The 21,861-nt window shown below is 44.7% G+C and overlaps 1 protein-coding gene across 7 annotated transcripts in view; it reads right to left on the minus strand.

Annotated features, from left to right (window-relative positions):
* The window catches only part of pdlim5a (PDZ and LIM domain 5a), a 144,996-nt gene that overhangs the window by 45,609 nt on the left and 77,526 nt on the right, over positions 1–21,861 (minus strand). For 3 of the 7 annotated variants that reach the window (XM_014172470.2, XM_014172468.2, XM_014172469.2), the window contains exons 4-9: positions 16,525–16,561; positions 15,482–15,597; positions 4,518–4,538; positions 4,386–4,403; positions 4,027–4,199; positions 1,986–2,022 (exon numbers count right to left, since the gene is read on the minus strand). In XM_014172470.2, coding sequence (XP_014027945.1) covers positions 1,986–2,022; positions 4,027–4,199; positions 4,386–4,403; positions 4,518–4,538; positions 15,482–15,597; positions 16,525–16,561 — 402 coding nt within the window. Of the gene's footprint in view, positions 1–1,985; positions 2,023–4,026; positions 4,200–4,385; positions 4,404–4,517; positions 4,539–6,450; positions 6,471–15,481; positions 15,901–16,524; positions 16,562–21,861 lie in introns of all 7 variants that reach the window. The other 4 variants (XM_014172479.2, XM_014172478.2, XM_014172475.2 and 1 more) reach the window with 3 other exon arrangements.

Raw genomic sequence — 21,861 nt, forward strand, 5'->3', positions numbered from 1 at the left:
CACACACACACACACAGAGATAGTATGTTGAACATACTGTAGTAAATATTGTTACATTTGGAAAACATGTTATTTTGGAGGACCTCATCTATAACTCTGTTCTCTCATGGGAGAACCAAATCCACTACAGCCAGTCCACACTGCAGGGTGACGTTTCCCCTAGGTACAGATCTAGGATCAGCTTCCCCTCCCCAATCCTAACCTTAACAAATAATTGGAAAAATGCAAAACTGACCCAAGATTTGCGTCTTGTTGTGGGTTGATGCCAGCCACTAGGTCCAACCCAGAGCCACATTCACTACAACTATGCTAAGCACAGGCCCAGAGTCAGACCTCTCAGATTGAAGCAGTTTACTGCGGCTACGCCAGGTTTATCTCAAGTGGCTTTCTCCCTCTAATTTGGTTCTCAACTAAGCATGCAGGAGTTACTGTAACAGGATTTGGGCATTTGGGATAGTGTGTGTGGTGTGTGTGTGTGTGTTTAGATATCCACAGGATAAATGTCCCATGTGACTACTGAATTCCCCATGTGACTACCAAATGCCCTATGTGACTACTGAATTCCCCATGTGACTACCAAATGTCCCATGTGACTACCAAATGCCCTATGTGACGACTGAATGCCCCATGTGACGACTGAATGCCCCGTGTGACTACTAAAGGCCCTATGTGACTACCAATTACACGTTGTGACTACCAAATGTCCCATGTGACTACTGAATGTCCCATGTGACTACTGAATTCCCCATGTGAGACTGAATGCCCCATGTGACGACTGAATGCCCCATGTGACGACTGAATGCCCCATGTGACTACTAAATGCCTTATGTGACTACCGAATGTCCCATGTGACTACCAAATGTCCCATGTGACTACCAAATGCCCTATGTGACGACTGAATGCCCCATGTGACGACTGAATGCCCCGTGTGACTACTAAAGGCCCTATGTGACTACCAATTAAACATTGTGACTACCGAATGTCCCATGTGACTACTGAATGTCCCATGTGACTACTGAATTCCCCATGTGACGACTGAATGCCCCATGTGACGACTGAATGCCCCATGTGACGACTGAATGCCCCATGTGACGACTGAATGCCCCATGTGACTACCGAATGTCCCATGTGACGACCGAATGCCCCATGTGACGACCGAATGCCCCATGTGACGACTGAATGCCCCATGTGACGACTGAATGCCCCATGTGACTACTGAATGTCCCATGTGACGACTGAATGTCCCATGTGACTACTGAATGTCCCATGTGACGACTGAATGCCCCATGTGACGACTGTATGCCCCATGTGACGACTGAATGCCCCATGTGACTACTAAATGCCTTATGTGACTACTGAATGCCCCATAAGACTACTGAATGCCCATTGTGACTACTGAATACCCCATGTGACTACCGAATGTCCCATGTGACTACTGAATTCCCCATGTGACTACTGAATGCCCCATGTAACTACTGAATGCCCCATGTGACTACCGAATGCCCATTGTGACTACTAGATGACCCTTATGACTACTGAATACCCCATGTGACTACCGAATGTCCCATGAGACTACTGAATGCCCCATGTAACTACTGAATGCCCCATGTGACTACCGAATGCCCATTGTGACTACTGAATGCCCCATGTGACTACTGAATGCCCCATGTGACTACTGAATACCCCATGTGACTACCGAATGCCCATTGTGACTACTAGATTACCCTTATGACTACTGAATGCCCCATGTGACTACTGAATGCCTTATGTGACTTCTGAATGCCCCATGTGACTACCGAATGCCCCATGTGACTACTGAATGCCCCATGTGACTACTGAATGCCCAATGTGATTATTAGATTCCACACACAACCCCATCATCCAAATAGTAACTGTAACGACAACAACAACAGCACGTCCATGCAAATTAAAACCACCGCAGTAAGAGCAGACCAACCAAGACAGAACGATCACCAAGCACTTACTTTGTCTTGTTCTCCGCATCGCTCTCCTGTGCTTGCTCTACATAGGAGAGAAGAACATAACATAGCGTCACTCCACTCATCAGCACTTTTTGAATATATTGACGTTAATAGAACCATAGAAATATAATTACTAGAAGGGGTGTCTTCATTCAAGTCAATGAGGCCATAATTGGTGTTCCATTGAACAGGAAGTACAGAAGGAAGTGTCCCCATTAACCAAAAAGTAGTGCAGGAAGTACATTATTCAAATTGTGCTCGCTCAATAGTAAACTAAACTGCTATTACATAAGTGTTAATTGAAAAACAAAACCTTCTAGTAATTATCCTGTATTTCTATGAATAGAACTCTACTTCTTAGGTAGAACCTAATAAAGTAAGCTACTGCATTATCACCAATGACCATTGATGACACAAGCATGAGAATGATTTTTGGTTTTGTAGTGTAATTCTATCATGCATTTGATAGGCCTGTGTACAGGTAAAACATGTGTCCCAAATGGCATGGCACCCTATTTGGACTAGTGCATTACTTTTTACTAGGACCAATAGGGCTCAGGGCAAAAGTAGATTACCATAGGGAATAGGGTGCCATTTGGGACACAGTCAAGGTGTTCATTGAGGCCTATGTTCAGGTAATGTGTTCATTAAGTCCTATGTAGTGTTCAGGTAATGTGTTCATTTAGGTCTGTGTTCAAGTAATGTGTTCATTGAGGCCTATGTTCAGGTAATGTGTTCATTAAGTCCTATGTAGTAATGTGTTCATTAAGTCCTATGTAGTGTTCTGGTAATGTGTTCATTAAGTCCTATGTTCAGGTAATGTGTTCATTGAGACCTATGTAGTGTTCAGGTAATGTGTTCATTGAGACCTATGTAGTGTTCAGGTAATGTGTTCATTAAGGCCTGTGTAGTGTACAGGGTAAAGTGTTCTTTGATCTACAGAAGTATGTGTAAGAGTGCAGAGGGTTGAGCAGTTGGGTTGGTGATGTTGGTTGTGGTGTTGGTGGTGGTGATGGTGATGTTGGAGGTGGTGTTGGTGGTGTTGGTGTTGTTGTTGTTGGTGGTGGTGGTGTTGGTGGTGTTGGTGTTGTTGTTGGTGGTGGTGTTGGTGTTGTTGTTGCTGGAGTTGGTGTTGTTGGTGGTGGTGGTGTTGTTGGTGGTGGTGATTGTGTTGTTGCTGGAGTTGGTGTTGGTGGTGTTGGTGGTAGTGGTGTTGGTGGTGGTGGTGGTGTTGGTGGTGGTGGTGCTGTTGGTGGTGGTGGTGTTGGTGGTGGTGTTGTTGTTGTTGGTGTGGTTGGTGGTGGTGTTGGTGATGTTGGTGGTGGTGGTGTTGTTGTTGGTGGTGTTGTTGGTGGTGGTGGTGTTGGTGGTGTTGTTGGTGGTGGTGTTGTTGGTGGTGGTGTTGTTGGTGGTGGTGTTGTTGGTGGTGGTGGTGTTGGTGGTGTTGTTGGTGGTGGTGTTGTTGGTGGTGGTGTTGTTGGTGGTGGTGTTGTTGGTGGTGGTGGTGGTGTTGTTGGTGTTGTTGTTGTTGTTGGTGTTGGTGGTGGTGGTGGTGTTGTTGGTGGTGGTGTTGTTGTTGGTGGTGGTGGTGTTGTTGGTGATGGTGTTGTTGGTGGTGGTGGTGTTGGTGGTGGTGTTGTTGGTGGTGGTGTTGTTGTTGGTGTTGGTGGTGTTGTTGGTGATGGTGTTGTTGGTGGTGGGGGTGTTGGTGGTGTTGGTGGTGTTGGTGGTGGTGATGGTGTTGTTGGTGGTGTTGGTAGTGGTGGTGTTGGTGGTAGTGGTGTTGGTGTTGTTGTTGTTGTTGGTGGTGTTGTTGTTGGTGGTGGTGGTGTTATTGGTGTTGTTGTTGTTGTTGGTGGTGGTGTTGGTGGTGGTGGTGTTGGTGGTGGTGTTGTTGTTGTTGTTGGTGGGGGTGGTGGTGTTGGTGTTGTTGTTGTTGGTGGTGGTGGTGGTGTTGTTGGTGATGTTGGTGGTGTTGGTGGTGGTGGTGTTGTTGGTGGTGGTGTTGATGTTGTTGGTGGTGGTGTTGGTGTTAGGGACTCACGGTGTTCAGTGCCGGTGATCTGGGCCAGGATTCGGAAGGAGCGGGACTGGGTGGTGCCACTGCGGGGACGCCAGTCCTCTGTGTCTTCCATCAGGCGCTTCTTGCTGGCGTCTCCATGGGAAGGCACGTGGTAGAACTCAATGTCTGTCTCCAGAATGGGCCTCCTAGGAACCCTGCATGTGATGCAACAGAACATAGCAGGAGACATCACTACAGTTTCTCTTCCCTTCTAGTGGAGAGGAGAGGAGTACTTTATTGATCCCAACTTGGGAAATAGTTTTATCACGACAAACATTATGAATGATTTCAAGGACAATACAAGGACCGATAACGACAATACATTTGACCACTCCTTGTACCTTTTAGGTGGAGTTGCCCTTGGAGAGAGAAAGAGAGACAGCATATATGAAAAAGAAAAGGACCAAAAAGTTAAGGAATATGAAAAAGTCTGATATAAAAAAAGTATTTGTGTTGTGTGAAGGAGTACTTACTTCAGAATGCTTTGTGGTCCACTAGTGGGATGGAAAGAGGAGGGGATAGTGAACAACCAGAGAATTAAAGGTACAAGGAGAATGAAACGCAGGTAAACAACGAGAATCAAGACAGTAACGTACATATAAAACACGATCTTTTAGTATTGTGTTCATTAGTCCACTGTTAATACAATCCCCCCAAAATGGTGAATGTCAGAAGTCAAGGTTTCAAAATAGAGCACTTTCAGCACAAAGATACAACTGTTATGATGATTCAAAATGCATCATTTAATGCTAAATGTGAACAGGAATGCTGAGTGATGATCATCAAGCAAGGCTTTGAGAAATGGTGTAAATCATTGTCAACTAGAATTATTTTGTTTTATATAGTGTGAAATGGCCACTTGCTACCATGTCTATCTATTGATATATCTGAAGCGTACATAATGACAATCGGATCTTCCAGTGTGAATGAGAGAAACAAATGGACTCAACTCAAGAGCCTCTGTGACAATATATTTATATACAGTGTTTGCTTATCGAAAGTGCAGGGCAACGGGAGGATTTAAAAAAATATTAATTTGTCCACCACAAGGTGGAGCCACTTGCTTTCTCTGCTCGTTCAAGCTAACTTAGGCTCGTATTCACAAAGTGCTTCAGAGTCGGAGTGCGGATCTAGGATCAGGTCCCCCCACTGTCCATGTATCCATATTCATTATTAACTAAAACTCTTACTCCGAGACACTTTTTGAATACAGGCCCTGACTTAATTATTTGGTTGGCCCGACATTTAAAAATAAGTTAAAATATGTTCCGTGCATTTCAGTATAAATCCAATAATTTCCGTAGAATGAGGGAAGAGTAGGCTGGTTGTGGTTTAGAGAAAATAGAAAGTCTGTTGTGAAATGGAGCGTTTCTCTGCCTATGGTTTGTTTTTCCTGTGTGTTGCAGAGGCAATGATGTACTGTATGATGCAGGGAGTTGACAGGCCAAATGCTAATTAACTGTCAATAAATCAAGACCTCTCTGTCTCCACACACACACACACACACACACACACACACACACACACACACACACACACACACACACACACACACACACACACACACACACACACACACACACACACACACACACACACACACACACACACACACACACACACAAACACAGGCACACACACGGACAAAGACATAGTTGAGATGGACTGCTGCATGCGTGTACACAAGTCTTTGAAAGGATTGATTTATTAACAGGTTCTGACAAATGCCTGTCAACACTTCCTATCTGGGTGGGTGATGTTCTGCCCATGTCAACGCTGAGGCTTGAGTGTGCGTTTCTATGTGTCAGCATGTCAGCGTGTCTGCAATTATATATGACCCTGTGTGTGTCCATATGTTTGTATGCACACATACTGTATGTGTTTGGGTGTGTGTTCTTGTACGTGTGTGTGTGTGTGTGTGTGTGTGTGTGTGTGTGTGTGTGTGTGTGTGTGTGTGTGTGTGTGTGTGTGTGTGTGTGTGTGTGTGTGTGTGTGTGTGTGTGTGTGTGTGTGTGTGTGAGTGTGTGTGTGTGTGTTGCATAACGTAACATAGTAGCTTGCGAGTAAACATGTGCACTGCTCCTTGAAGTAACAGGCAAACTTCTATAGAATGGCACTATGTGAGCAGGAAGTACACTTACATAGGTTAACTTGTTCATTTCCCTGTAGTATAATGGTTGGTATAAAACTCCACCCTGGTTAGGTTGGTAGTAGTGTATGTGCATGCCATTACATTATGTCAATAGCATTCCATTCCAACCGTATTACACGCGCACACACACAAACGCAGACAGGCAGGCACACACGCAGACAAACGTGCACACGCGCACACACACATGCAGACAGGCACGCACACACGCAGACAAACGGGCACACACACCACACTTGCATGCTTTACACACGAACTTTGTCACATGATTTGCTGGCTGTAGAGTGAAGGAAGGGAGAGAGCACATGGTTGATATTCTCATATGGAAAAGACAGTATTAAACCTACCCAAATAGACAATATTAGACCTACCCAAATAGTCAGTATTAGACCTACCCAGATAGACAATATTAAACCTACCCAGATAGACAGTATTAAATCTACCCAGATACAGTATTAGACCTACCCAGATAGACAGTATTAGACCTACCCAGATAGACAGTATTAAACCTACCCAAATAGACAGTATTAGACCTACCCAGACAGACAGTATTAGACCTACCCAGATAGACAGTATTAGACCTACCCAGATAGACAGTATTAAACCTACCCAGACGGACAGTATTAGACCTACCCAGATAGACAGTATTAGACCTACCCAGATAGACAGTATTAAACCTACCCAGACAGACAGTATTAGACCTACCCAGATAGACAGTATTAGACCTACCCAGATAGACAGTATTAAACCTACCCAGATACAGTATTAAACCTACCCAGATACAGTATTAGACCTACCCAGATAGACAGTATTAGACCTACCCAGATAGACAATATTAAACCTACCCAGATAGACAGTATTAAACCTACCCAGATACAGTATTAGACCTACCCAGATAGACAGTATTAGACCTACCCAGATAGACAGCATTAAACCTACCCAAATAGACAGTATTAGACCTACCCAGATAGACAGTATTAGACCTACCCAGATAGACAGTATTAAACCTACCCAGACAGACAGCATTAAACCTACCCAGATTGACAGTATTAGACCTACCCAGATTGACAGTATTAGACCTACCCAGATAGACAGTATTAGACCTACCCAGATAGACAGTATTAGACCTACCCAGATTGACAGTATTAAACATACCCAGACAGACAGCATTAAACCTACCCAGATAGACAGTATTAGACCTACCCAGATAGACAGTATTAGACCTACCCAGATAGACAGTATTAAACCTACCCAGATAGACAGTATTAGACCTACCCAGACAGACAGTATTAAACCTACCCAGACAGACAGTATTAAACCTACCCAGACAGACAGTATTAGACCTACCCAGATAGACAGTATTAGACCTACCCAGATAGACAGTATTAAACCTACCCAGACAGACAGCATTAAACCTACCCAGATAGACAGTATTAAACCTACCCAGATAGACAGTATTAAACCTACCCAGATAGATAGTATTAAACCTACCCAGACAGACAGTATTAAACCTACCCAGATAGACATTATTAAACCTACCCAGATAGACAGTATTAGACCTACCCAGATAGACAGTATTAAACCTACCCAGATAGACAGTATTAAACCTACCCAGATAGACAGTATTAGACCTACCCAGATAGACAGTATTAAACCTACCCAGACAGACAGTATTAGACCTACCCAGATAGACCGTATTAAACCTACCCAGATAGACAGTATTAGACCTACCCAGATAGACAGTATTAAACCTACCCAGATAGACAGTATTAGACCTACCCAGATAGACAGTATTAGACCTACCCAGATAGACAGTATTAGACCTACCCAGATAGACAGTATTAGACCTACCCAGATAGACAGTATTAGACCTACCCAGACAGACAGTATTAAACCTACCCAGACAGACAGTATTAGACCTACCCAGATAGACAGTATTAAACCTACCCAGATAGACAGTATTAGACCTACCCAGATAGACAGTATTAGACCTACCCAGATAGACAGTATTAGACCTACCCAGACAGACAGTATTAAACCTACCCAGACAGACAGTATTAGACCTACCCAGATAGACAGTATTAGACCTACCCAGATAGACAGTATTAAACCTACCCAGATAGACAGTATTAGACCTACCCAGATAGACAGTATTAAACCTACCCAGACAGACAGTAATAGACCTACCCAGATAGACAGTATTAGACCTACCCAGATAGACAGTATTAGACCTACCCAGATAGACAGTATTAAACCTACCCAGACAGACAGTAATAGACCTACCCAGATAGACAGTATTAGACCTACCCAGATAGACAGTAATAGACCTACCCAGATAGACAGTATTAGACCTACCCAGATAGACAGTATTAGACCTACCCAGATAGACAGTATTAAACCTACCCAGATAGACAGTATTAGACCTACCCAGATAGACAGTATTAAACCTACCCAGACAGACAGTAATAGACCAGTGGATGATAAATCAACAACCCCTCTGAAATGAAAGGCACACAACCACATGCACTGACGGCACACACATGCAGGTATTTCACCTGAATCCATCCCAGGTGTAATTTCCCTTAGGTGCAGATGTAGGATGATCTTTCCCTCCTCTAATCCTAACATTAACTGTTAGTGGAGAAAATGCAACCACTTGACTAGGGAAGAATCCATCTAGTCAGGTGAAGATGTCCAGTGGCCAGGTTAAAAGGATAATTCAGAATTTTATCTTCTTCCCCAGAAAAGGTTAACTAGTGGATACCATTTTTTTTATGTCTGTGTCCAGTATGAAGGTAGTTAGAGGTAGTTTCGCAAGCCAATGCTAACTAGCATTAGCGCAATGACTGGAAGTCTATGGGTATCTGCTAGCAAAATACTCAATGATTTTATGTCATTTATTTAAAATCACAAAAATGTTGGTACCAATCGCATATTTCACCTTTAAAGTCTAATTCTAACTTGAACCCTGAATCTAAACTCGAACTACATCAAAGTGTCTCTTGAGTCATTTGATCAAATTGAGCTACATGTCCATTCCCAGGAAAAACACTTTGAATGGATTACACAGGCAAGCTGATAATCGAAAGCTCTGATCAAAGTCAGATAATCTGCCACGTGTAATATGTTGAGGATGTTTCCCAATCATGAGGAGTTGAACCTCTGCTCTACTTCACTGTTTAACAGAGTCGGACAAGAACACAGTCCGTTTAACACGGTCGGCAACACAGTCTGTTTAACACGGTCAGACAACACAATCTGTTTAACAGTCGGACAACACAGTCTGTTTAACAGAGTCAGACAACAACACAGTCTGTCTAACACGGTCGGACAACACAGTCTGTTTAACACGGTCGGACAACACAGTCTGTTTAACAGTCGGACAACACAGTCTGTTTAACAGAGTCAGACAACAACACAGTCTGTCTAACACGGTCGGACAACACAGTCTGTCTAACACGGTCGGACAACACAGTCTGTCTAACACGGTCGGACAACACAGTCTGTCTAACACGGTCGGACAACACAGTCTGTTTAACAGAGTCGGACAACAACACAGTCTGTCTAACATGGTCGGACAACACAGTCTGTCTAACACGGTCGGACAACACAGTCTGTTTAACAGAGTCGGACAACAACACAGTCTGTCAACACAGTCTGTCTAACACGGTCGGACAACACAGTCTGTCTAACACGGTCGGACAACACAGTCTGTTTAACAGAGTCGGACAACAACACAGTCTGTTTAACAGAGTCGGACAACAACACAGTCTGTTTAACACGGTCGGACAACACAGTCTGTCTAACACGGTCGGACAACAAAACAGTCTGTTTAACAGAGTCAGACAACAACACAGTCTGTTTAACACGGTCAGACAACACAGTCTGTTTAACAGAGTCGGACAACAACACAGTCTGTCTAACACGGTCGGACAACACAGTCTGTTTAACACGGTCGGACAACACAGTCTGTTTAACACGGTCGGACAACACAGTCTGTTTAACAGAGTCGGACAACAACAGTCTGTCTAACACGGTCAGACAACACAGTCTGTCTAACACGGTCGGACAACAACACAGTCTGTCTAACACGATCAGACAACACAGTCTGTCTAACAGAGTCGAACAACAACACAGTCTGTCTAACACGGTCGGACAACACAGTCTGTCTAACAGAGTCGGACAACAACACAGTCTGTCTAACACGGTCGGACAACACAGTCTGTCTAACACGGTCGGACAACAACACAGTCTGTTTAACACGGTCGGACAACACAGTCTGTTTAACAGAGTCGGACAACAACACAGTCTGTCTAACACAGTCGGACAACAATATAGTCCAACACAGTCAAGCAACACATCCTAATGGTACGTGCACATTGTCCAGTTCACATGTCCTATATAGGACCAGTGGACCAGTGTAGATTACATATTTACAGCACCACGGTGCTAACAGCTGTGCATTATTAGGACACACTCACTGATAGGAGCATAAGATGGCCTCCATCCCAAAAGGCACCCTATTCCCTACATAGTGCACTAGTTTTGACCAAAGCCCTATCAGTCCTGGTCAAAATTAGTGCAACTACACTCTAAGAAAAAAGGGTTCTAAAAGGGTTCTTCGGCTGTCCCCATAGGAGAAAACTTTCTGGTTCCATGTAGAACCCTCTGTGGACAGGGTTCTACATGGAATGGAAAATGGTTCTAATTGGAACCAAAAGGGTTCTACTATGGGGACAGCCGAATAACCATTTTAGGTTCTAGATAGCGCCTTATATTCTAAGAGTGTACATAGGCAATATGGTGCCATTTGGGACGCAGAGACGGGATCAGACAGGATCAGACGGGATCAGACGGGATCAGATGGGATCCATCTGAGCCTGAGGATAGACTGGCGGAGAGAATTAAACCATTACTGGGAGTTACTGGTGTGGCTGGAAGGAGAGAGAATGAGAGAAACCAGGAAGAAATCAATCTGTCTGACTGTCTGACCTTTCTGACTGACTGACTGTCTGACTGACCTTTCTGACTGTCTGTCTGACTGACTGTCTGACTGACTGACCTTTCTGACTGACTGTCTGACTGATTGACTGTCTGACTGACTGTCTGACCTTTCTGAATGACTGACCGTCTGACCTTTCTGACTGTCTGACTGACTGACCTTTCTGACTGACTGACTGACTGTCTGATTGACCGTCTGACCTTTCTGACTGTCTGACCTTCTGAAATGTCTGACCTTCTGACTGTCTGACTGACTGACCTTTATGACTGACTGACTGACTGTCTGACTGACTGTCTGTCCGTCTGACTGACAGTCTGTCTGACAGTCTGTCTGTCTGTCTGTCTGTCTGTCTGTCTGTCTGTCTGTCTGTCTGTCTGTCTGTCTGTCTGTCTGTCTGTCTGTCTGTCTGTCTGTCTGTCTGTCTGTCTGTCTGTCTGTCTGTCTGTCCGTCTGACTGATTGTCTGTCTAACTGTCTGTCTGACTGTCTGTGAGTGTCAGAACCAACGTGAGCTGGATCATCCAGTCAGTCAGTCAGTCAGTCAGACACGTGTCGGCTAAGCAACAGAACAGCTGTCTGGGGTTTAACGCCAACATGGCTACAGCAGATGTGTTGTAGTGACTCTGATACAGATAAACAGAGTTGTTAGTAATGTTAAACAGAGTTCAACAATCTCCATGTTATCACCAACACTGTACCTTCTGGTGTATCTTCTGTGATAAGGCTTTCTATGTACTGAATGGGTATGTGTGCCACTTTGACAGAACAGCCGCAATAAGCTAGTGAGATAGTAGGGGGGTCATAGAGGTGTCATATTCTGGGTAATATGATTTTGGGGACAAGCAGGGAAACAGAGACGCCCTCTGGCATCCTGTCACCCGGGGCTAGGGGTCACATAAGACCACCGTGTGTGTGTGTGTGTGTGTGTGTGTGTGTGTGTGTGTGTGTGTGTGTGTGTGTGTGTGTGTGTGTGTGTGTGTGTGTGTGTGTGTGTGTGTGTGTGTGTGTGTGTGTGTGTGTGTGTGTGTGTGTGTGTGAGTGTGTGAGTGTATGTGCGTGTATTTATCTATGTGTGTGTGTGTGCCTGTGTGTGTGTGTTTTGACAGCTTGATGTATCGACAGCTCATTTGCACACAGCCAAAACATCAGGCTCAAACTAGACGGTAAAGCTTTCTTCCGACAAATGGTAAGTTTAGGAAAAGCTCCCCACCATCAACCTCATTAAAGCCTCCCATACTGCACCATACAGTAAACAGATAGGGTTACTGCAGGCTAAAAATATGCATGGGCGTCAAAGTATCTCCTCTAGCCTGGGACTCACAGAGGGAAACGGGGGTGTGTCACGGACTGTCGGAGATTAGAGAAGGACGGACGGACGGACAGACGGACAGACGCACAGAGAAAAAAACGAGACAAAACATCCGGATTGTTTTGCTACTGTTCTACTTGTATGTACTGTGTACAGCCAATGAGTAATACAATTATTACTAACTACAAAACATAAACATAGTCTTTCCCCACACCTAAATCTGGTGTTGTGCCTGTACCTTGTGGTTTCACAATAATATTTCCAGTACTGTGAAAGTTTGACCTTATTTACTTGAAGAAACACTAAAAACAAAAACAGCTTTTTGCTTTAGTGCCTCAGTGCCAAAACCCGTTTTACCCAAACCACCTAAACCCTGACAAGTTCATACCTAAACCACCTAAACCGTGACAAGTTCATACCTAAACCACCTAAACCGTGACAAGTTCATACCTAAACGACTTGAACCCTGACAGGTTCATACCTAAACCACCTAAACCCTGACAAGTTCATACCTAAACCACCTAAACCCTGACAAGTTCATACCTAAACCAGCTGAACCCTGACAAGTTCATATCTAAACCACCTGAACCCTGACAAGTTCATACCTAAACCACCTGAACCCTGACAAGTTCATACCTAAACCACCTGAACCCTGACAAGTTCATACCTAAACGACTTGAACCCTGACAGGTTCATACCTAAACCATCTAAACCTTGACAAGTTCATACCTAAACGACTTGAACCCTGACAGGTTCATACCTAAACCACCTGAACCCTGACAAGTTCATACCAAACCAGCTGAACCCTGACAAGTTCATACCAAACCAGCTGAACCCTGACAAGTTCATACCTAAACGACTTGAACCCTGACAGGTTCATACCTAAACCACCTAAACCCTGACAAGTTCATACCTAAACCACCTAAACCCTGACAAGTTCATACCTAAACCACCTGAACCCTGACAAGTTCATACCTAAACCACCTGAACCCTGACAGGTTCATACCAAACCAGCTGAACCCTGACAAGTTCATACCTAAACCACCTGAACCCTGACAAGTTCATACCTAAACCACCTGAACCCTGACAGGTTCATACCAAACCAGCTGAACCCTGACAAGTTCATACCTAAACCACCTGAACCCTGACAAGTTCATACCTAAACCACCTGAACCCTGACAAGTTCATACCTAAACCACCTAAACCCTGACAAGTTCATACCTAAACGACTTGAACCCTGACAGGTTCATACCTAAACCATCTAAACCCTGACAGGTTCATACCAAACCAGCTGAACCCTGACAAGTTCATACCTAAACCACCTGAACCCTGACAAGTTCATACCTAAACCACCTGAACCCTGACAAGTTCATACCTAAACCACCTGAACCCTGACAGGTTCATACCAAACCAGCTGAACCCTGACAAGTTCATACCTAAACCATCTGAACCCTGACAAGTTCATACCTAAACCACCTGAACCCTGACAAGTTCATACCTAAACCACCTGAACCCTGACAAGTTCATACCTAAACCACCTGAACCCTGACAGGTTCATACCAAACCAGCTGAACCCTGACAAGTTAATACCTAAACCACCTGAATCCTGACAAGTTCATACCTAAACCACCTGAACCCTGACAAGTTCATACCTAAACAACTTGAACCCTGACAGGTTCATACCTAAACCACCTGAACCCTGACAGGTTCATACCAAACCAGCTGAACCCTGACAAGTTAATACCTAAACCCCCTGAATCCTGACAAGTTCATACCTAAACCACCTGAACCCTGACAAGTTCATACCTAAACAACTTGAACCCTGACAGGTTCATACCTAAACCACCTGAACCCTGACAGGTTCATACCAAACCAGCTGAACCCTGACAAGTTCATACCTAAACCACCTGAACCTTGACAAGTTCATACCTAAACGACTTGAACCCTGACAGGTTCATACCTAAACCACTTGAACCCTGACAAGTTCATACCTAAACCATCTAAACCCTGACAAGTTCATACCTAAACGACTTGAACCCTGACAGGTTCATACCTAAACCACCTGAACCCTGACAAGTTCATACCTAAACCACCTGAACCCTGACAAGTTCATACCAAACCAGCTGAACCCTGACAAGTTCATACCTAAACCACCTGAACCCTGACAAGTTCATACCTAAACCACCTGAACCCTGACAAGTTCATACCAAACCAGCTGAACCCTGACAGGTTCATACCTAAACGACTTGAACCCTGACAAGTTCATACCAAACCAGCTGAACCCTGACAGGTTCATACCTAAACGACTTGAACCCTGACAAGTTCATACCAAACCAGCTGAACCCTGACAAGTTCATACCTAAACCACCTAAACCCTGACAGGTTCATACTGGCACTTTGAACACGAGCAGTACCAACTAAACAGCTTTAACAACTTCATAGTTTATTTAGTAAAACTACTTCTACGTCCCAAATAGCACCCTATTCTCTTTATGGTTTGATACTTTTGACCAGGGCCCATAGGGTAGTGTACTTTCTAGAGAACTGGGCGCCATTTGGAACGCAACCTTCATCTCAACTGATTTACACATCAAATAGTTCTATTGATCATCTAAAACTGTCTGCAACAACACCCAGTAGGCTACACACAATGGTGAAACGTTAATATTAGATGACTGTCGTTTCTGAACTTCACGGTCAGTTTCAATGTGGCAGCAGGCCACTATTCAATCCAATGAGAACTCACATATCCACATCCAAGCTGTCATATCATATTATAGTACCGCAGCTACTGTAACAGAAAGGTCATTCACAGCGACACACAGTGCTGTACATGATAGACCCAACCTCCTAATCCCTAACCACGGTTTAACCCCAGTTTCATACTAAGACTTTTAGGGCAACATCTCTCCATTGCACCCAGGTGAGGGAGGAAGGGAGGAGGAGTAAAGGGGGAGGAGCCTGTTAGTGCCACTCACCCGTTCAACTGCACGGCTCCTCCCTGGCTCTCCGTTAGGCCCCGCCTCTGGCCCATGGCCACCTCGCAGGCGTTCTCGTTGGAGTAGAGGTTGAAGGGCGTGTTATAGACAGAGGGCTGGGGTGCGGCAGGGAGGGAGGGGGGTGAGGAGCAGGAGGAGAAAGGGAAGAGGGGCTGGGGTGGAGGAGGAGTGCGGGCTAGGGTGGCAGGGGTGAAGGCAGAGGATGCAGAGGGAATGAAGGCGGAATGGGGGGAGCGTGCGATGGGGTAGTCTCTGTCCTCGCCCCCGCAGCCCCCAAAGGGCCGGGCAGTTTTGTTGTGTGCGGCGCTGGGGGTGAGACTGGTGGGCTCAGTGGGATGGTGGTGATTGGGGTGGTGGCTGATAATAGCCACAGGCTTAATGATCTCTGATGGCTCGACCTACATGTTGGAGGAAAAGCATGCAGGATGCATCAACACATCAACACAACACATGCAACACTGATGTTTCCACAGATCTCTTAGAAACCGCCAAAAAGGCACTTTGTAAGGGGACTTATCTTAACCAAGTCAAAGATGACTGTATCGTTCTGCCCTTTCGCTTAGAAATCGTTAAAAGATTAAATTATCCCTCTGAGAACAGAGAAGCATCAGTGTTTATTTGATTTGAACTGAAACCATAAAAACAATGGAACAACTAGGCAACTACTGTATTAAAATGGAACAACTAGGCAACTACTGTATTAAAATGGAACAACTAGGCAACTACTGTATTAAAATGGAACAACTAGGCAACTACTGTATTAAAATGGAACAAAATAGAATTACTTTACAATCTTGTTCCCAGCATGCAACACAGATGTTGTGTGACATCATTTCAGAGGGGCCCAATTTATGCAAAGACATTCAATGTCAATCAAATTAACTATGTTCACTTTTTTACAGTAACTGGCAGGAATACAGTATATCGAGATGGATTTACCAATGTTGAATGAGACATTTTGTTAGGTCTATACCTGGCTGAAAGGGGGAGAGAATCACATTGTCTGTGATAAACATACGTACCTTCGGGGCCACGGCAGGTTTTGGGATGGTGGAGGCTCTGTGAAGACAAGAAGATAATTAAGTAGTGGATGTTCGCGCTTGTAGCACGTTGTCTGGGGTACATTGGTGACATCACAACTTCCCTGAGCTCTAAAGCCAACTTTCACTCACAGAGTGACAGATTAGTATCTTGCTCTGTCAGCTAAAACGGCTGGCGTTGAGTGGTGTGTGTTGTTGTGCAGAAGGTTGTGAGTTTGATCCCCACTCGGATCAGAACAGAATGCACTTGGTTACTAATACGCCAGCATTATCAGCCATGAACACACTGGGACCAAATCATGTGTCAATGTAACTTTGTCCACATTGCAAATGATACACAGAACATGAAAATAGAGTCACACGTAGCTTTACTAAAAAGTGTCTGTTTTCAATATGTAATGCCTCAATTGCATGTTGGCCCCATTGCTGCAGACATTAGACCTGCCACAGTTGAGTAGCAATCTTGATGTTCCTAAGAGCATTCTGTTCTGCTAAGATCATCTTTTCATTTTGGTGGGAGCTGAAATAAACCCCGGCAATTATGAGGGACACATTTTGACTTGAGCTTTGAATGGAGCGCAATAGGCAGTTGCTGAGAGAGAGTTTGTTGTCATCGAACTTGGCAGCATCCAAAAGTGATCCCTGTCCGTGAAACTTGGATTACAGACAGAAAGAACATAGGTCACATTAGATGCCAGCTGTTGAAAGTCTATTAAAGCAACCCCATTTATTTGATACCAATGAATCTAGTGCCCTGAAGAGACTGGCCAAAGCTGGCCCTCAGAGACATTTCAATGTCAGCAGCTAGATTAAACATTCTAGAACATCTCAGTCACCATAAACCTTCCAGAATGGTTTCCCTGACCGCGTCTGACCCCCTCCTCTGCTTACAGCCTCTTCCCTTGACCAAGGCTCCCTTGTAAAAGAGGTCTTCTGAGCTCAACGGGAGACAAAATAAAGGGTAAATAACTGCAGTTTCAAGCTGAATGACCCTCTCCTGTAATGACCAACTTATTATTATAACCAACTTTGAACAGTCAACTTTTGACTTTGAAATGTAGACAAAATGTAATGGAAAAAGAGTTGCGCTCGCTTAAGCTAATGAGCTAATGAGCTAATCACCATCAAGCTTGACATAAAGCAAAAACGGACGGAAGAACAGGTCTCAGTAAATTTAGCTGGGTCCCCCTATGTTAAGCCATTAGAGTATCCCCCCATCTGGGCTGTGTTACATGGGACATCATTTAGAGGAGATATGATAGCCTATTAATCATATACTCCCACATCTCCCCTGTCCTGCCTGGGGACAGCTCAGCATCCCAGAGCATAACCAAAGTGCCCTGACACCTTGGCATTCATCTCTCTTCAGGCCGGGGTGAAGTTTCCTCTAGGTACAGATCTAGGATCAGCTTCCCCTCCCACAATCCAAACCTTGACCATTAGTTGGGGAAATGCAAAACAGACCCAAGATCAGCGTCTAGGGGCAACTTCACCTGACACCTCGGCATCCAACTCCCTCCCACAACGCTTTCTGACCTGTGGATGGATCAGCCATCTCAATCACACCCCACAGCTTGCACAAGCCCCTTCACAGGTCAGCCTATGGGAATGTGTTAGGGTCAGAGAGAGAGAGAGGGGGGGACTACTGCTGTGTACTGACTGAAGCATAGCAATGAATAAATAAGATTGAAAGCACAAGCAACAATCAGATCAGATTGTCGTTTGACCAGGCATCCTTTCAGCGAGGTTTTCTCTGTGTCCAAGAATGTCCTAATTCAATATGGCTGGGCTTTTACAGTATGTTGGGTGTATTGTATGTTCTGTGTGCTTTGTTACTGTGGATGCAAACACTGAAGGATGACTCCAACACTGACGGATGACTCCAACACTGACGGATGACTCCAACACTGACACTGACGGATGACTCCAACACTGATGGATGACTCCAACACTGATGGATGACTCCAACACTGACGGATGACTCCAACACTGATGGATGACTCCAACACTGATGGATGACTCCAACACTGACAGATGACTCCAACACTGACGGATGACTCCAACACTGATGGATGACTCCAACACTGACACTGATGGATGACACCAACACTGACACTGAGGGATGACACCAACACTGACACTGACGGATGACTCCAACACTGATGGATGACTCTAACACTGATGGATGACTCCAACACTGACACTGATGGATGACACCAACACTGACACTGAGGGATGACACCAACACTGACACTGACGGATGACTCCAACACTGATGGATGACTCCAACACTGATGGATGACTCCAACACTGACGGATGACTCCAACACTGACAGATGACTCCAACACTGTGCCATGAAATGGTATCAATTTCCACAGAGCAGAACATGTTGACTCAATAAAGCCCAGTGTTAGATTTGCTGTGGGAGATTAGAATGAGGACAGAGCCAGGAGAGATCGGGTGAAGGGGAGCGCGCCTCCTCCTCTTCCCCAGGGATGGAGGCAGTTTGGTGGGGAGAGAACAGAGGTTGTGCAGGCGCTCTGGAGGTGCTCTGGAGGTTCCCCCAACCACTTCCCCTCACTGTGATGTGTTGTATACCCGCCACTCCCCTCCTGTCTTTGACTGAGTTTTATGGGGGAGACATTTCACACAAGCTCTATTTATGTGTGTAACCCCATAAAAATGATGTGTTTTACGCCTTGCCTGGACGAGGCTGTAAATACTTAATTCTCCCATACACAAACACACCCCATATGGGTGCACCCTCAGACAAACACACACACACACACACACACACACACACACACACACACACACACACACACACACACACACACACACACACACACACACACACACACACACACACACACACACACACACACACACACACACACACACATTGACAATTACAAACACACCACAAACACACTCAAACAACACCCACACAGACAGACAGACAGACAGAAAGGTGGGGCGCAGTCCCATGGATGCCAGGCCTGACAGGTTGTGCCAGAGCACATTTCATGGGCTTTTGGAATGATACAAAGGACAAACGGCTGGTCAATCCACTCCCTAACACCTGCACACAGACTCTCACAGCAGCAGCACAACATGCTGCTTCCATGACGTGTTCAGCATCTAAGGTTTAAAAACCACAAGCTCTGGCCAAGACCAAGAGGCTGACATGTAAGGTTTAAAAATCACAAGCTCTGACCAAGATCAAGAGGCTGACACGTAAGGTTTAAAAATCACAAGCTCTGACCAAGACCAAGAGGCTGACATGTAAGGTTTAAAAATCACAAGCTCTGACCAAGATCAAGAGACTGACACGTAAGGTTTAAAAACCACAAGCTCTGACCAAGATGAGGCTGACACGTAAGCGTAAAAACACAAAGTGAGGAGCAGTGTGCTGGTTTGTGTTTTCCTGGAAGATACTAGCACATTATTGCCTGCAACAAGAGACTGTTTTTTTTATTGCCTTGGTACTATTTCCACAAGTATGTGGTAAAATTTCACAACTCTTGGTACAAAATTCAAAACAGATAATCAAAAAGGCTGTTTTTCAAAACTTGAAGCACATTGTCAATTGACTAAGTACAACACACTTTTTCACCAAAATGAATCTGTTTCATCTAGAAACACCTTTCATATAAAGTAACTGCCTTTCACAATGCAATGTTCACAATACTTTTCATATGATTCTCTTCTCATTTCTTTAAATACATTTGACCATCACTTAATTCAACTGAGCTTAAGGGTTAACCGCTTAACCGTTTGGTAAACCTATAGATTTTAAAATAAGATGTTTGTCAAGTTTAAACATCTAAATGACATGTGTAATACATGATAAACATACATAACTACTCATTTTTGCTAATTGATTTCAGTGGTAACCACAATTGGTCACCATATAAAAGAGGGTGTGGGAACACAATTTCTTTCAACATGGAGCAGGATAGACAGCAAGGGAGAGGAAGAAATAAAAAGAGCTTGTGGACAAGGAGCCTGTCAGAGAGGTGGGCATGGGCCCTGTCAAAGAAGTCAAAGAGGTGGACATGGGCCCAGTGAAAGAGGTCAAAGAGTTGGGCATGGGCCCAATCAAAGAGGTGGACATCAGAGAGAGGGAGGCAGACGGCAGGGAACTGTTGTGTCTAATGAAGTCCAGGCCATCGTCGTTGACCATGTGGTAAACAGAGGTCTTACCATGGCAGAGGCTGCCAGATTAGTTCACCTCAATCTGAAAAGATCAACTGTCAATTCAATCATGAGAACATTTAGTCAAGAAAACCGGTAAGTCTGCAGGATATGCACTATGCTTTACCATTACATTTACAGTAAATGACATATTATAATGCATATTATAATGCATATAAATTCACAAAACATGTTCCAGTATTCTTATTCTTATAGTGTTGACTCTGTTCTACCCTCAGAACTGACAGAAGACCCCTAGGTGGTGGCCGTGGCCGTGTGCTGACTGACCAGCAGGAGTGGACAGTGGAGGAAATGGTGAGGGCCAGGAATGACATACGGCTGTCTGAAATAAAGCAGGCTATTGATTGAGGAGAATGATGACACCTTTGCCAATGTGGCATCCCTCAGCCTACCAACAATCGCCTGCCTTTTGAAGAGGTACCAGGTGTCTATGAAAGACATTTACCTGGTGCCTTTTGAGAGAAACAACGACCGGGTGAAACAACTGCAGTCCGAGTATGTTCAGGTAGAGCACTATATACTGTATTACTGTTACTATTAATGCACATGCTACTTCACAATATCATACTGGAACTATACTGTAAAAATAACTAACCAAAATATATTTTTAGAGGGTGATGGTTCTTGATGCTGCTGATGAAGCCGGCCTCAACCTGTCTAAAACTTGGCGCGGTGGGCGGAACCTCATCGACCAACCGACTGTCTAAGTGCCTGGACAACATTGGAGACACGTTGGCGATATCTCAGAAGATGGTGTGGTAGGACGTAGGCCATTACTTAGATCTTACAACGCTGCACAGCTCATTATGTTTCTGAATGGAATTGAGCAGGCCTGTCAAGGTGAAGGGTCACCTATGTCATCGTGTGGGACAATGTCAGGTTCCACCATGCAGAGGTGGTTCAGGCATGGTTTCAGGCCCATCCCTGATTCATGACCCTATACCAGCCCCCATACTCGCCTTTCCTCAACCCTATTGAGGATTTGTTTTCAGCATGGAGGTGGAAGGTGTAAGATCGCCCTCCCCATGAGCGAGCCACCCTTCTTCTGTCCAGGGATGAGGCATGCGACGACATCAATGCGGACCAATGTCAAGCTTGGA

This window comes from Salmo salar, chromosome ssa24 (assembly GCF_905237065.1).
Source record: "Salmo salar chromosome ssa24, Ssal_v3.1, whole genome shotgun sequence".
NCBI lineage: Eukaryota > Metazoa > Chordata > Actinopteri > Salmoniformes > Salmonidae > Salmo > Salmo salar.